Source organism: Pipra filicauda, unplaced genomic scaffold (genome assembly GCF_003945595.2).
Source record: "Pipra filicauda isolate LSUMZ 115617 unplaced genomic scaffold, ASM394559v2 scaffold14_size4853619_pilon, whole genome shotgun sequence".
Taxonomy (NCBI): domain Eukaryota; kingdom Metazoa; phylum Chordata; class Aves; order Passeriformes; family Pipridae; genus Pipra; species Pipra filicauda.
This window is the reverse complement of record NW_024103985.1, coordinates 2,835,021-2,848,881: the sequence shown is the minus strand read 5'-3', so window position 1 is coordinate 2,848,881 and position 13,861 is coordinate 2,835,021. Positions and strand designations below refer to the sequence as shown.

Genomic DNA, 13,861 nt, shown 5'->3' with positions numbered 1-13,861 from the left:
ACCCCCTATTATCTGGCAGCTACATCTGGTTAAAAAAACCCCTCTTTGCAGGAAAGAGGCACGTGATTTTATCAGGACAGCAATGTGCCCATTGACATCTTACCTTGTGGTGATGGCATAAAGGGCTTGGCACCGCCAAAGGAGAGCTTTTTAGAGCTGGGCACTGATCCATGCTCTCCAGGATAAGGAGGGGAAGCACCAGTCTTGGGAAAACCGAGAGGACTCGTACTGCTGGACCTCCGGACTGTACCAGACCTTACAGGGAACAAGGGCAGCACACACGTTACTCCAGATGCCAGTACAGCAGGGAAAGGAGAACAGCATCACCAAACACACACAGCTACTTCCACAAAAGCAGAGCTACATCACTGTTTACCCTGGATCAAAATCCCACTGTTCCAGGACTGCACCAATACAGATTAAGCTGCTAATCTTTGCTCTCGAGAATTTCAATCCAAATAAATGAAGAGGAAGAACGAGGTTAGCTTAGCTGTAAGCAGGAGAGGAGTCATTTTTCCAAGTCACTTTTAGATGCTTTCAGGTATTTACAATGATCCTGAACATGACAGTTTCCTATCTTGCCATGTCCAAGACATTAATTTTAGGCAGTGGCTTCAGAACACTGTGAGAAGACTTTATTTAAGTGCCCCTCCCGTGCTGAGCCACTCACCCTTCAGTCAGAGCAGCCTTCAGGCAGGAAGCTCTGTGAGCAGTGGCTGCACGATGCCAAGGTAAGCTGTGCCAAGGCCCTGCTCTGCAACAGAGCTTGGACTCAAACCAGAAGCTACAGAGCAAAACAGAGCAGTGTGTGGCTGTCAGATCTGAACCACTTCAGAACCACCCAGAGGAATTAGTTTTTTGGGTCGGACAATCAGAATTGCCTGGACTCCAAATGCCTTCAACTCCTAGTGAAGCTTCACCTTAGGGAGTTAAAATTAATTTGTACAGCCCACACATGCAGGATTCTTGAGTATTACTCAGCTGCTAAAATGAAAGAGAAGAGGAAACTAGTGGGAAAGTGAGTACAGCCACACCATCAGTCTGGAGAGACATGGGATTATTGCATATTAATTCATTATTTCTCAATATGTTAATGTTTGCACGATCACTAGAACACACAATCTAAACTGAAATGCCATTCTGCCTCTGCAGGCTCCCTCACCAAGATTCCCATTACACTCCTCTATATGAGAACACAGTCTTTTCATCAAATCCTTCATTCTAGTCTCAATTTGGAAACATTTTTTCCTCTTGTTAAAAGAACATTAGTCTCAGCCCGTAGGTGGTTTTCTGGCCAGGAATCAATGAATATGCTGAAAAAAACCCCTCTGTGCTCGAGCCACTGCAAGATGCTATCACCAAAGTATCCTGCCTCCTCTCCCAGGGATGCTGCATTTAGCTGTCCATAGGTACCTGAGCAGAGGAACAAAGGCATATGGGTTTCAGCAGTGCCAGGAGGGCTACACTACCCAGGAATGGCAGAGTCATCCAGATGAGCTGTCAGTACAACTACTTAACAACACTCTTAGATGTATATTTCACTTTATGCCACATTTCAGAAAATAAATAAATCATACATTAAAAACCAATCTATTTCAGTAGTTGATATATAAGAATTTGATCTGCCAACCCCCCTGCCTCTATTCAGTGTGTTACCACATTTTGCAGCCAGGTGAATCCATGCTATAGTCACATGCTTGGAAAAAAGGAAATACTTTAAAATTTTAACCTAAAAATCACTCCTCTTCAGGTTGCTCCAGATTCAGAGGCCTAATGCTCATCAAGTGCCTGGCCCTGAAGCAAAATGAATACACAAAAAGGAAAGGCGAGAAGATACCGAGATATTCAGTGGCAGAAAGTACTGCCCTCCCATGTTTTTAACTCTCCAGAACATGAGCCATGCAGAAACCTCAATATTACCTATCAGGAACTTGCAGAAAAAACCACCAGCTGACTGCTGCTGCTGAAAGATGTGGAATGTCAAATGCCACCCTAGGAGACACAGGATAAGCAAGCAAGTAGACAAGCAGGACAGGTGATGTGGCCAGAAGTAGGTATACCTAATTAGCACCTCAACAAGCTACATATCTGTTCACAAACATGCCACCTTACACAGGCACACTCCAGCCAGTCAGGTGACAGTGGGACACGAGAGCAGCACGTCAAGGTTTGCTTTGCAATCAAATGACTTGGCAAACATGACGAGGCACTTGGTGGTAATGGCCTGTTTGATACACCTGGTGGAAAAGTGGAATCACATACTAGATGGCTGATGAAGTTTTCTCCTGCCATTCCTGAAGGGTGTCTACTCAATCTGTTGATTAGAGGAAGTGATGGAGAGAGATAACTATGGCATCCTGGGGCAGAAAAGACATGACGCCAGAGATTTTGAGAAGATGCTAAAAGCAGATTATGAATCACCCTGATTGGGTCCATTCCTCGAGTTCCTCTGCAGGGATGATGCTAATCTCAACATTACACAGTGGTGACTAAAAGGAGCAAAACATGGCAGTTTGATCCCTGACTGTGGCTGCAGGCTGTGAACCTGAGCTCAGCAGCCTGTCACCAGGTCTGGGGTCAGCACGGCACCTTCTCCAGAGCTCTCACTTTATACCTCACAGGGATTAACAGGACTCTTGTGAGTTCCAACACCAACAGAGTCCACAAGTTCTGCTGTAAAAAACACGAGGCACTAAGGAAACAGGAAGGAGTTTACCACAAAACCTGCCACACTCAAAGAAGCGAATATAAAATAAAGTAACACTGGCACAAACCAATACCTCTGCTGATCCCTGATTAATATCAGCATATTGTGTCTCTACTTCTGGGTCCACTTTGAATAAGCCTTATCCTGAATTAGGCTGGCTGAAGCCCAAACTTAGGCTGATGCAGGTATTACCCTACTTCTGAAATCTAAACTTTAACTAATCCAGATACCAACGCAACTCACCCCAGAAAAGACATGACACTTCCTAGACACTTCTTTTTGAATGCCCCTGCTGTACAAGCTCCTTAAGATCCTCTATGGGTCTCCTTCCAACCAGCCTACAACCTGGGCTGCTGCTGCCAGCCCAGATTTCAAACCTATAAGAACCAGAAATCATGTGTGAGAAGAGACAGAAGCCCTACATGTCATTAGCACTGAACTCAGGAGGTCAGCTGTGTGCTGAAGGCTGGCATCTGGGTCCTCCTGACGGCCTTCAGAAAACATGCTCTGCCTCACGGGCACAAATTGCTCATGGCTTAGTTAGTCCTGGTTGCACAACCACGTTAATATGCAACACATCACCTATGGCATGACTGGCTACAGGAACCAATTAAGGTACAGTCAGGTAGGTTTTGAAGCCCCATCCATTTTAGTTGTTTATCTCAAATTTTCCTTTTATAAAGGAACCTGCCAGATGGATGGTTCTCTCTGCTTGGACACCCAATCCACGGGTGGCATGGGAAAAGCTGTCAGCCTCAAAGGGGCTCAGCCTTCACTCAAAGCTGACAGGAGCTTTCTCACATACAAGCACACAGACAAAATCTACAGTACATGGTAAGAAATAAATCCCAACACTGCTACAAAAATACCCCAAAACACATCACACTGGCTCCTGACAGCAACGGGGAGAGCCCACCAGGGAGAGAAATCCATAGAGGTACAGAGAGCAGACTGTAGAGCAGTTTGTTTACAGACCCCAAGCTGTAATGCAAGAGCCCCTGCACTGGTGCCACCCCTCCTGGCAGCCCCAGCACTTACCGGGGGGAGCTGTGTGGGTTGGGAGACTGCAGGTTCTGCTCGATCCGACGGTAGTTGTGGATTTGTGTTGGGACCGGAATGGGCACCGAGTGTCCGTACTTGCTGCTGGAAAACTGACCTGGCCGGCTGTTGGAAGGAGACACACAAAGAAAAACTTCTGTAAGGGCTGGGCCTCCCACCAGGTAATTGGAGATTTTATCTTCATACAGCAGCTGTACAAAGGGAGCGTCCCCTGGGCTGCGCTCGGGCTGTGGGTTTGTGCTGGGAGGTGATTCAAAGTCCTATCAAAGGGAAGTGGCACCACATACCTCCTAAAAACAGGCACCTCTCTTCCAGCACAATTCCCACCCACAGACTGGGTTAAAACATACACCCAGGCACACCACTCCCTCCAGGAAAACCAGAGCCCTGCTATTTCAGGCCGTGACTGGCCTAGTTTCCAACAGCTCAGATCCAGAGCCGAGGAGCACAGCACTGAGCAGGGGCTGAACATCCGTGGCTCACAAGGACACCAGCACAGACGCTGCTGACAGGAGCTACTTGGGATTGATTCGTGCAGAGGCACCACTGCAGACTCTGTAGAAGTCTCACAGCATGAAGAGAATGCAGTGGTGCAAATCAGAGTATTTGCAAGTTAACTACGGGGAGGAGAAGGCAACTCAGGAGAAAATAAATTTCAGGGACAGGATATCTGTGTACCCATCACAGTCAGACAGAATATCATACAAAAAAATGGGACAGGCCCATTCTGCAAACTTCAGGCTTCTTCCCAGGTCCATCCAAGCAGGTGAATCAGCTCCCATCTGATATCTGTTTCCCCAGGTGATGGTTTCCCCTGTCACTCTTTGCCTGTACACCAGGCTACACACGGACCCTGCTGTACACAACTCATGCAAACACCACATTTAACTAAGCAACTGCCTAAAGTCTTCTTCCAAAGGCTGCAGAATTCTAGGATTAATTGCCATGGCAATGCTATTTACAACTGCCAACACCAATTGGGGGGATGTTGAACAATTACAGAAAGATCTTATTGGTAGTGAAGGCTTCTGCAGTCTCCCTTGCTGTCAGTCGAGGACACACACCCGGGTCTGCCCCTGAGAAGCTGGAAGCATCACTCCTTTGGGCCCAATAAATAGCCTTGATTCTTCATTGACACACAATAAACCAAAGGCATTCCAGGTTTCCAACTGCTCAGCAGAAAGGTGAGGCTCTGGTGTCTCTGTCTTCCATCAGTGTGAGACATGGTGTCACGGCAGACAAAAAGCAAACAGAGCTTTCACCAAGAAATCTGAGGGTTCGTGTCAAACCTCGTCCATCCCCTGACTTTGAACATACATTTCAAACACTGTCTTTTCCATCTGGTCAAAATCCTTAAGAGGAAAACAAGCTCTTGGGTGAAAGGATCCTTTCCCCAAGAGTTATATCAAGTCCTCATTTTCTTCACAAGGTGTAAGTTGCAAAAGGAAATGACCCAAATGAGGTGACATACACTAAACTTATCAACTGGCCTCCAGCCTTAAAGAATACAACTGACCATAAACTTGCAAAGTCCAAGAGATAAAGCTGGGACAAGGAGTTTAATTACTTGGCAGTAATTAAAAGCTCTTTCAAAACAGTATTAAATCCATTGCTGTGGGGTACATCCAAGGAATTACCTTTCATTAGACTTAATAATTATCTTCAAGGAAGCGTTTAAAAAAGAATTAAAAAAAAAATCAACTATCAGCATATTTTAATTCTGCCTAGTCCTTAATCTCTTAGGTAAGAGCAAGGAGAGTTGTCCTAGAGTGTACCATGACATCCTGAGGAAAACCTGGCCACTCTGAAACAGCCTTTGCTTTCTGTCCCACTTGGACTGCAGCCAGCACTGCTTGCTAGCCTGGAGCCACACACAAGGGAGAACTGCTGCTTCTGAGTGAGCAAAGAGAGAGGGAAAACCAGGAATCCTCTGTACCAGTGGAGCCAAGTGCTGAACCAAGAGGTCTTATGGTATCTATACAAGGAAGAGCACTAAAACCCAGGGAGGGCACACCTGGGTGGCACCAGTTCCAAGCACTTTCAGGGGACAGGTCAAAGGCCATGGTTTATCCTCTGGATTCAGAGTGACTGCTCCAATGTCTCATTACTGATATCTTATTCCCCATCCTGGACAGAGTAGGAAGGAACTTTGCAGTGTTTCTTCAAAGCAGATAGAAAAGTGGGAAGTAGCACTAGAGGGTGTGGCATCTGCTCCACAGAAGCTGTTGGGAATGAGTAGGAAAGACAGTGAGAGCAGCAACATGTTTAGATCAAAGCCACTGGCATTGACTTGCCACCTTGTGATCCAGTGGAGGACGATGGGGCCACTGGTGACCAGTGAGAAGTAGGCAGCATTTGTAGTCCACTTCCATGAATTTCCACTCACTGCTGTCCAGAGGCAAGACCAAATCCTTTAATAAAGACTGATCTCCAGAATGCAAAGGAATCAGTTAAGGAATAAGCTGTTAAAAAGCTTAGCAGGTGATGGCATAAGAAGCCTCATGCAATTAAACTCCACACTGTGGTACGCGCTTGGCAATTAATCTGATCACGTCAGCGAGCCTCTGAGCTATATTATTCTCTGTTAAATTTGTATGCTTTGAGGCTATGTTTTGTCATTTTCTGGGCTCAGTTAATGTGACAAATGTGTTCAACACACAGCCTGGGACTGTATTTTCTTCTTTAAAAAGACTTTAGGGTCATCCATCTCCCAGTGTGAAAATCCCCTTCAACCATCCTCCCCTGACAGGTGCCATATTGACAGAATAGAAGATGAAAGCTGTCCTGCTTCCCTGGCAGGCAAGAACAAGATGGGAAGCAGCACCACCAGTTCCCTGCAAGCTAAGCACACACCCTAAGGCTTCCAGGCCTAGAGTCAATGGGATCACCTTCCACAGACCGTTAACACCTTTGGAACACAAAAGTATTTCTGACCTCCTCTTGTGTGTGGGCAGCTGTCACCAAGACATTTCTGAAGGCCAAAACTGAGTTTAGAGCAACTGGTTTAGTTGGAACTAAACCCATGACCACACCTGTTTGCACTCATTCCTCCTACTCCTGCATCCTCCGTTAGTAAACAAGGCCCACGTAGCATTACTTTATAGAGAGACAGTGCAAGGAGCTTTTCAAACAAACCACAAACAACTAAGCAGGCCCACATCTGTCCTTCAACAGCAAGAGGAGATGAGCAACACTCCTCCACACTTGCCCAGTAACTCAAGTCCATCGTGCTTTCAGGCTTGGATGAAGTGCTGTGCTCCAATTCACTCACGAATTCAGAAACAAGGGTCCTTAGCTGGAATACTCCACTGGGGGGATGAGTAGCTCATACATGCTGGTGGAGTGCATTTACTTTCTGCTTGAGAATAATCCCTGCCCCTCCAGGGAACAGTTAATTCCAGCTCTCCTGCATTCTCTCCTAGCCCCTGCTGAGGGCCACAAGAGGGAGAGACAGGCTCTGTAGTTAGGACTATCAGTGCCCAAGGCTGGGGAGTTTCTCCTGGGTGTTCCTTGTTAACCTTTAATTAAAAGGAGTGATGTGGATCTTTCCCAGCACACCAACAGCTGTAAAATCCCCTCCTGGAAGTCAATGGGTGTTCAATTATTCAATGCTGCACAGTCACCACTGAACAGTTTTTCCTACCTGGACGGGCTCGGAGAACTGCTGTACGGGGGTGACGGAGATGGTGTCCTTCCCTGGCTTTCCAAGCCTGCTGAAGTCACCAAAGAACTCCTGAGGAAGACAGAAAGAACACAGCTATTAGGTCCTGGGAACCAGAACCTTGAAGCCCCAGACACCCCATGGACAATTTCAGTTGCCTTGGTGGCCTTACCCGCTGTACATCAGACTGTCCTGGATTGGTTTCCCTCCTGCAGCCTCAGCAGTTAAATCACCTGAGGAACAAGGAAGTGCAGAAACAGATTAATTCCAGATAATTTTCTTTAAAATCTTTATACATTCAGAACAACTGAGATTTTGTGTAGAATTTCCTGCCCCTCCAATCCCTGCTGAGTTGTTTCTGAAGTCAGTGTTTTGCAAAATACACGTGGGCTGAAGCTGATGTCGATGCTGCTGATCCTTATACCCTGAATTTGGGAAAATTCAGGCTGAAAGCAAGCCCTTTTGGAAGGGGGCCAAGACCTGACAGAATCATTTGGGGCACTAGGTACATGCCCACTTGGTGCCAGCCACTAGGTGCTGTGCAAAAGGATAGTGGTACATGCTGCATGTAGGGCTCTGAAACATCCCTGTCCTTCGTGGCAAAAATCCAGGGCAGTCAAATGAGCTGGCAGCTGGATACACAACACAGGGAAGCTCATGCCTGTGCCAAAACATCGGAACAGTGGGAACATGACTAGCACAAGGCAAGTGTATACTGGTCCCACCACTGATCCCAGGGAAAACACAAGCAACACTGAGCTTTTCCTTATCATAAAGACTGCACAGCAGAGATCTTTCAGAGATTCCAGCTCTACCCCTCCAAATTCCTGTTTTATAACAAGTGGTGCAACTGTGAAAGGAGGAATCACAGCATTTATCACCACGTTCCGACTCAGCAAAGCATCATGCACATGGTCAAGGTTGAACAATGTCCTTCTGCTTGTTAAGTAAGGACTCATGCATGGACATGTTTAGGCATGCAGCTGAACTGAGGCCCTGGCTTATATGTATACATATATTTTCAAGGAATTCCTATCCAAGTATAAACACAGGTGCTCAAATGAAAATCAGAGTGTTTGAAGGAAAAAACAACATATTTTAGTCTTTTCAGGGATTTTCTCAAGTGTGAAATCCAACTTGCTGGCTGGAATCCTGCCTTGGACTGTGATGCTGAGTGAGACTGAAGAGAGGGTGACATGGGAAAGGTTTCTGTGAAAGACATTTCCCTGTGAGCCTACTTATCTTCTTTTCCAGTTGGATTTCCAGGTTCAATCTCTTACTGAGGCCCCCAAGTAATCTTTACTCTCAAATCCTGTCTTTAAAAGTAATTACAAAATATCCTATGAAACTAGCCAGGGAGCCAGATGTCTCTTCCAGCTCGAGGACAAAAACATTCCTGCTATTCAGTCAAAACAGAGAGGTTTAATTGCTCTTTCAAACTCTGCTCAGAACACCTGCATTTCCAGAAACCACCTTACTTGAGAACTGTGCTGGGACCATGACGAAGTCATCTGTGTCACAGGACGAATTCTTGCTGCTGCTCCCAGCAGAGTCCTTAGATCCATGCAGAAAGCCAGGAGAATCCTGGGTAGGAGACGCCAGCGCCTTCTCCTGCAGCTGCTGCTGCATCTCTCCAAGGGACTGCTAATTCAAGGAGAAAACAAACACTGGCTTCAGCACAGCTACTTCATCATTCTGCTCCATCCTTTAAACTGAGCTGTACAAGGCTACAAACAACATTTTGCTGATACACCAGGGCTGATAGTTTGCCAGAAGCAGCTGTTTAATTTACTGAAAAGGAACAGCCTTTTATGTCCCTGTCAGAACAGCGCATCTTTTGTTACACAAAACGTACTTCCAGCGTGTCTGATGCTCCACAGATAAGAAAAATACACTTGAGGTATTGCATCCCTTTCTGCATCAACCACGCATTTTCCACCAACTCACTCCAGTATGGCTGGGAAACTGAGAGGAGCTCTCAGAGACACTCTGGGTTGTTATTTTGAGTTACGTTTTTTGGTTTGTTCTTAAACATTAACCATCTGGTCTGTACTCATGCTTTTGCAGGAAGCCCTTGGTAACACGCAGATAAGTGTTCCTGCACTTTCAAGACCATCTCGTTTCACTGTGGTGCTGATAAAGAGTTAAAGAAAGGCCTGAAGGAGACTAAGCTTTCAGTAGACGAACAGCTCACAGCCGTCAGAGGCAAGAGGGTCCCTAAAAAGTCCCATTTTCCTGCTTCCTTCAGCCTAATGATGAATAGCCCCCACAATCCTCTCGTTCTGCAGACAGATGGAGGAAGCTGGATGGTTTAAGAAAGCTTTAAGGCAGCTGAACTGCCCACGGAGCAGATCACAATCTTTATCCTCATGCCTTTCCGGGCTGAGAAAAACTTGAATCAGCTTTCACTTTGTGAATAACTTGGGCCCCACTGAGACCTTGCTCACCCTCCAAAGACTCTCCTGCTGTACCAGTGGGGACTCCCTCTCACTGTATATGCAGTACATACAGGCAGAAGGAATTTTCCAGCTGTCAAAGTTGTCTCTTTTCCACCCAATCTGTGAACTCTGCCCTGGAGACACACCATTTTTCCCAGGCTGAGCCAGGACACCTCCATCAGCAGAAGGCAGAGTAGGAGAGGTGCAGTGCACCTCTAATGTGGGACCTCCTCCCAGTCTGGCAGTGACTTTGTACTCACAGACCAGGAAAGCTCAGGAGAGTCAGTCTGCTTTTCACACCATCTGCTCATTTCTGGAGTCTTATGGTCAGGAGGGCTCAGCCCTCCTTTACCCCGGGCTGCTGCAGGGAGGAAGAACCTCCTGGGGACACAGTTATGCAACATTCAGAGGAAAGCAGAACTGTCCTCTCTGTCCAGCCCACACTGTGAGCACCTACAACACCTTCTGCTAGTGCCTCTCAGCATTTCCCACACCAGGGAAACTCAGAGAACAAACTAAAAGAGCTGTCATGCCAGAGAGGAAAAAATTCCATCCTTCTCCCTTCCCTTACCCATCACACCACCAGCATTTCTGAGTTCAAAGTCAAAGGCAGCTTTTACCAAGAGCCTCCCAAAACAAGCTTTCAGTTCAACAAGCTGGAGGAATGTCATTTCAATGGTCAGCTAACATTCTGCCCTCCAAAAAAGTTTTCACCGTTTCATGTAACCAGAGAGAAAAACCATCAGTTCAGATCATGTCTCACAAGACCACTGGACTGTGGCAGGTCTGGTCTGAGCAAACAGCTTTGCTGAATGTCTCTCTGTGGTGCCTGGGAATGCTGGTTAGAAAGAAGGAGGGTCACTTTGCAAAGAAGGTGGATGTGCTGTCAGGCTGCAGAGACTTTGCTTGAAAACAGAGAACCTGCAGCCAAGAAATCAGTGCAATACCCTGAATTAGCAACTGGTTTCAGTTCCAAAGAGCCTTCCATCTCTGCCAAGACAAGCTCGTGTTTCTCATACCAACTTCTTTCATAAAGGTGTTTCATGTAATAGGCAATGGCACATTGAAATAGGTCTTGTGGAGAGACAGCCAACCTCCACAATCCAAACTCAGTTAAACTAAGTCCAGGCAGAACTGAAGTATTCAGTGACTTGTAGCAGAAGAGAACAAAAGCAGACCTCATTTCAAAAATACAAGCAGGGAAACCATTAACACAAGCAGTGCATGCTCTGAGCTGTACTTACAGGAGGTGATGCCAGGTGGGAAGTGGAAGAGCTGCTGGAGGAACTACCGGAGCCTGAACTGGGATAAGAAGGCATTGGCACGGAAGCAGCTAAAACCAGCAAAAGACAAAACCAAAAGAAGTTGTCAAACTAAGATCAATCAGTAATAAAAGGTCTTTTTCATCTTTTCCCATCAGGTTTATCTCATGTACCATCATGTATCAGATGTGGTCAATTGAAGGAGAACAAAATAGAATTAGTCTTCTGTTCAGTTATGTGATTCACATCCCTCCACTCCCTCTGTGCACCATCCCACAGGTCTCAGAACACCTGACCAAGGTGCTACCCAGGTAGTTTCTGCCATAAACATCCTCCAAAGCGTCTTTGCAAACGAAGGGAAAGATGAAACAGCAAAGCAGACTGAGTTACTCATGTCAGGGGCAGAAGTCATACCCTTACAGTTTCTTCATCAGACCTCGGGGCTTAGCACACACACATCAGATGTGGGGAGGTGTGTGCCAGGCAAACACCTGCCTACTCAAGCCCCATGTGTTTGCTGCCCAAATGGCCACTTGGGCATCCCAGGCCACATGCCACTAAAAAAAAAAAAAACAAAAGCCAACAAAAAAACCCTCAAGGGGGTTTCCTCAAGGAAATAGAGCATTGTTTCCTACAGCTCAGCATGTTCTCCCTTGGTCACTTCTTCAAGTTAAAGATGTTTTGGTTATTTACCTCTTTGTACAGAAATTGTTCCACAGCACAGGTCATTCCTGCATCCCTTCCTCTTATGGTTTTTTGTTCAATATCAGAACTGCCCATTTTATTCCCTTCATTGTCAAACTGGCTTTTGTAACTCTCACAGAGGCCTAAAGCTCACTCCGAAAGGCCTAGTTAGCATTGACCTTCAGGCAGAAAATATGATTAAGGCATCACAGGAGAAAAGAACATTTATTTAACTCCAATGACTTATGCAAGTGAGGTTCAGTAAATAACCTAGAAGAGCCAAGGAGGGAGACAGTCAAAGGTAACACTGGCTCTTCAAAGGACTTTGAAGTAGTTAGTGGTTCAAATTCTCCAGTCCACACACACAAGACTGAACAACACAGAAGATCCCAAAATCCCCACTTCAAGGCAGCCTGAAGTCAGATTTTACACTGGAACCATTTTGGTATTTGAATGACTTAAGATAGAGATCAGAGGCAATGCTGAAGTGAGGAGAAGAACACTCTGCTGCTCTTCCATTATGCTTGCAGAGAATTAGCACCTTGTCTCAAATTTCTACCTTTACAGGACCTGTGCTAATGACTCCATACTTATAAGGAAGATTAATAACACCTGGAAGAAGAATGCTTCTGTTTGAAGTAAAACTACCTCTGTCATTAATCCCATTAGATACTACAAAGTACTTACTCTATTCAACATGCTAGAAAAATAAAAGTCTATCTCTCTGCAATTAACTGTTGAAACAGTGTTCTAAAGATAAAAGAATGGGTAAATATGCCTTTTAATAAAAGGCTTTAGGCAGTCTTTCCATGCAGCCTATCAAAGAAGGTTAAAGGATGACTGGACCAGAGTCTCTCAGCACAAAGAGAGCAATCACTGAGACACTGAATTCCTCAGTCTGAGAGAGATGTGACAAGATCCGACAACAAAAAAACAAAGCCAAAGCAGCATAGACTTAAAATATATATTTTAACATAAGTAATTGACCACTGTAAATGGTTTAAACAGGGTCACTGTGACCTCCAGCCTTTGCACACATTAACAAAACCTGAATATTTTTCAAAAGAGGTTGCTATAGTGCCAATAGAGACCGATGCAGCAGAGTGCTGGGGCTGTGCAGTGGGAATCCCCAGTGGGATGGCTGGGACAGGCTGGTGTGCAGGACACACCCTCCTGTGATGGGCCACACTGGCACTGCTCACTCTGCCACCAGTTTGAGGGGTAGATCTGTAATGAAATAAATCTTCCCAAAGCTTTGTGAGAGGCTACGTTTTAACTTCTGTATCCAATCTAGACTAGATTTTGTGCACTTGATGATCTGTGCTGTTGTAACACACTGCCCTGGCTCTGGTAAGGGAGCAGGGACTGGTGCCCTGATGATGGGTGTTCTGGGAGGTCAGTCAGGGGCTCTTGTGGGCAGCCACTCTGCCCACAGCCAGCACAGCTGCTTCCCACTCCCTGCACTCAGGGAACACACACAGAGGTCTGACAACCTGCCTGTAAAATGGAGAGCTCTGTCCTGCCTAAATCACACTGCTTTTGATCTCCACAATCCTCCTACAGAGCCTGCAGAGCAATCTCTAGAACCTTCCCTATGTATTTAATACCAGAAATCTGACAGGGGGAAAAAATCCTCCCCTTTTAATCCTGCCAGCTATTACAGAACAATTCACCCATGTACAGACAGACTCTCCTCTTATGGAAAGGTGCTTTTAAGAAAAGATAAGCAAATTCTGAACTGTATCCACATGTGCTGGCTGCAAGACTTGAATCACCATTCGTCTTTCCTGGAATGAGTAGTTTTGTTAAGTCATTTCAGTTCTCTCACAAGGTCCCCTCCAGACTATTTTGGTCCTGTGATTATTGATTTAAACCTGGCTGGAATTGAGACTTTTCTATTTTTGTCTATTTGCTTCAGACAGCTTTTCATTAATCAGGAGGGAAGACACGAAGGCAGACTTTGCCACTACCATCTGAAAGCTCAAAACTCAGCTGCATGAAGCACTCCTTGAGATACAGCCTCTGCTAATCACTGTTCTTACTTAAATCC

General features: G+C 45.8%; 1 protein-coding gene across 4 annotated transcripts in view; it reads right to left on the bottom strand.

Moving 5' to 3' along the window:
- Positions 1 to 13,861, bottom strand: part of ULK1 (unc-51 like autophagy activating kinase 1) — a 77,888-nt gene that overhangs the window by 15,266 nt on the left and 48,761 nt on the right. For all 4 annotated transcript variants that reach the window (XM_027732980.2, XM_027732979.2, XM_039378887.1 and 1 more), the window contains exons 13-18: positions 11,110 to 11,198; positions 8,906 to 9,071; positions 7,600 to 7,660; positions 7,410 to 7,499; positions 3,746 to 3,871; positions 104 to 255 (exon numbers count right to left, since the gene is read on the bottom strand). In XM_027732980.2, the coding sequence (XP_027588781.1) occupies positions 104 to 255; positions 3,746 to 3,871; positions 7,410 to 7,499; positions 7,600 to 7,660; positions 8,906 to 9,071; positions 11,110 to 11,198 (684 nt within the window). The remainder of the gene's footprint in view (positions 1 to 103; positions 256 to 3,745; positions 3,872 to 7,409; positions 7,500 to 7,599; positions 7,661 to 8,905; positions 9,072 to 11,109; positions 11,199 to 13,861) is intronic.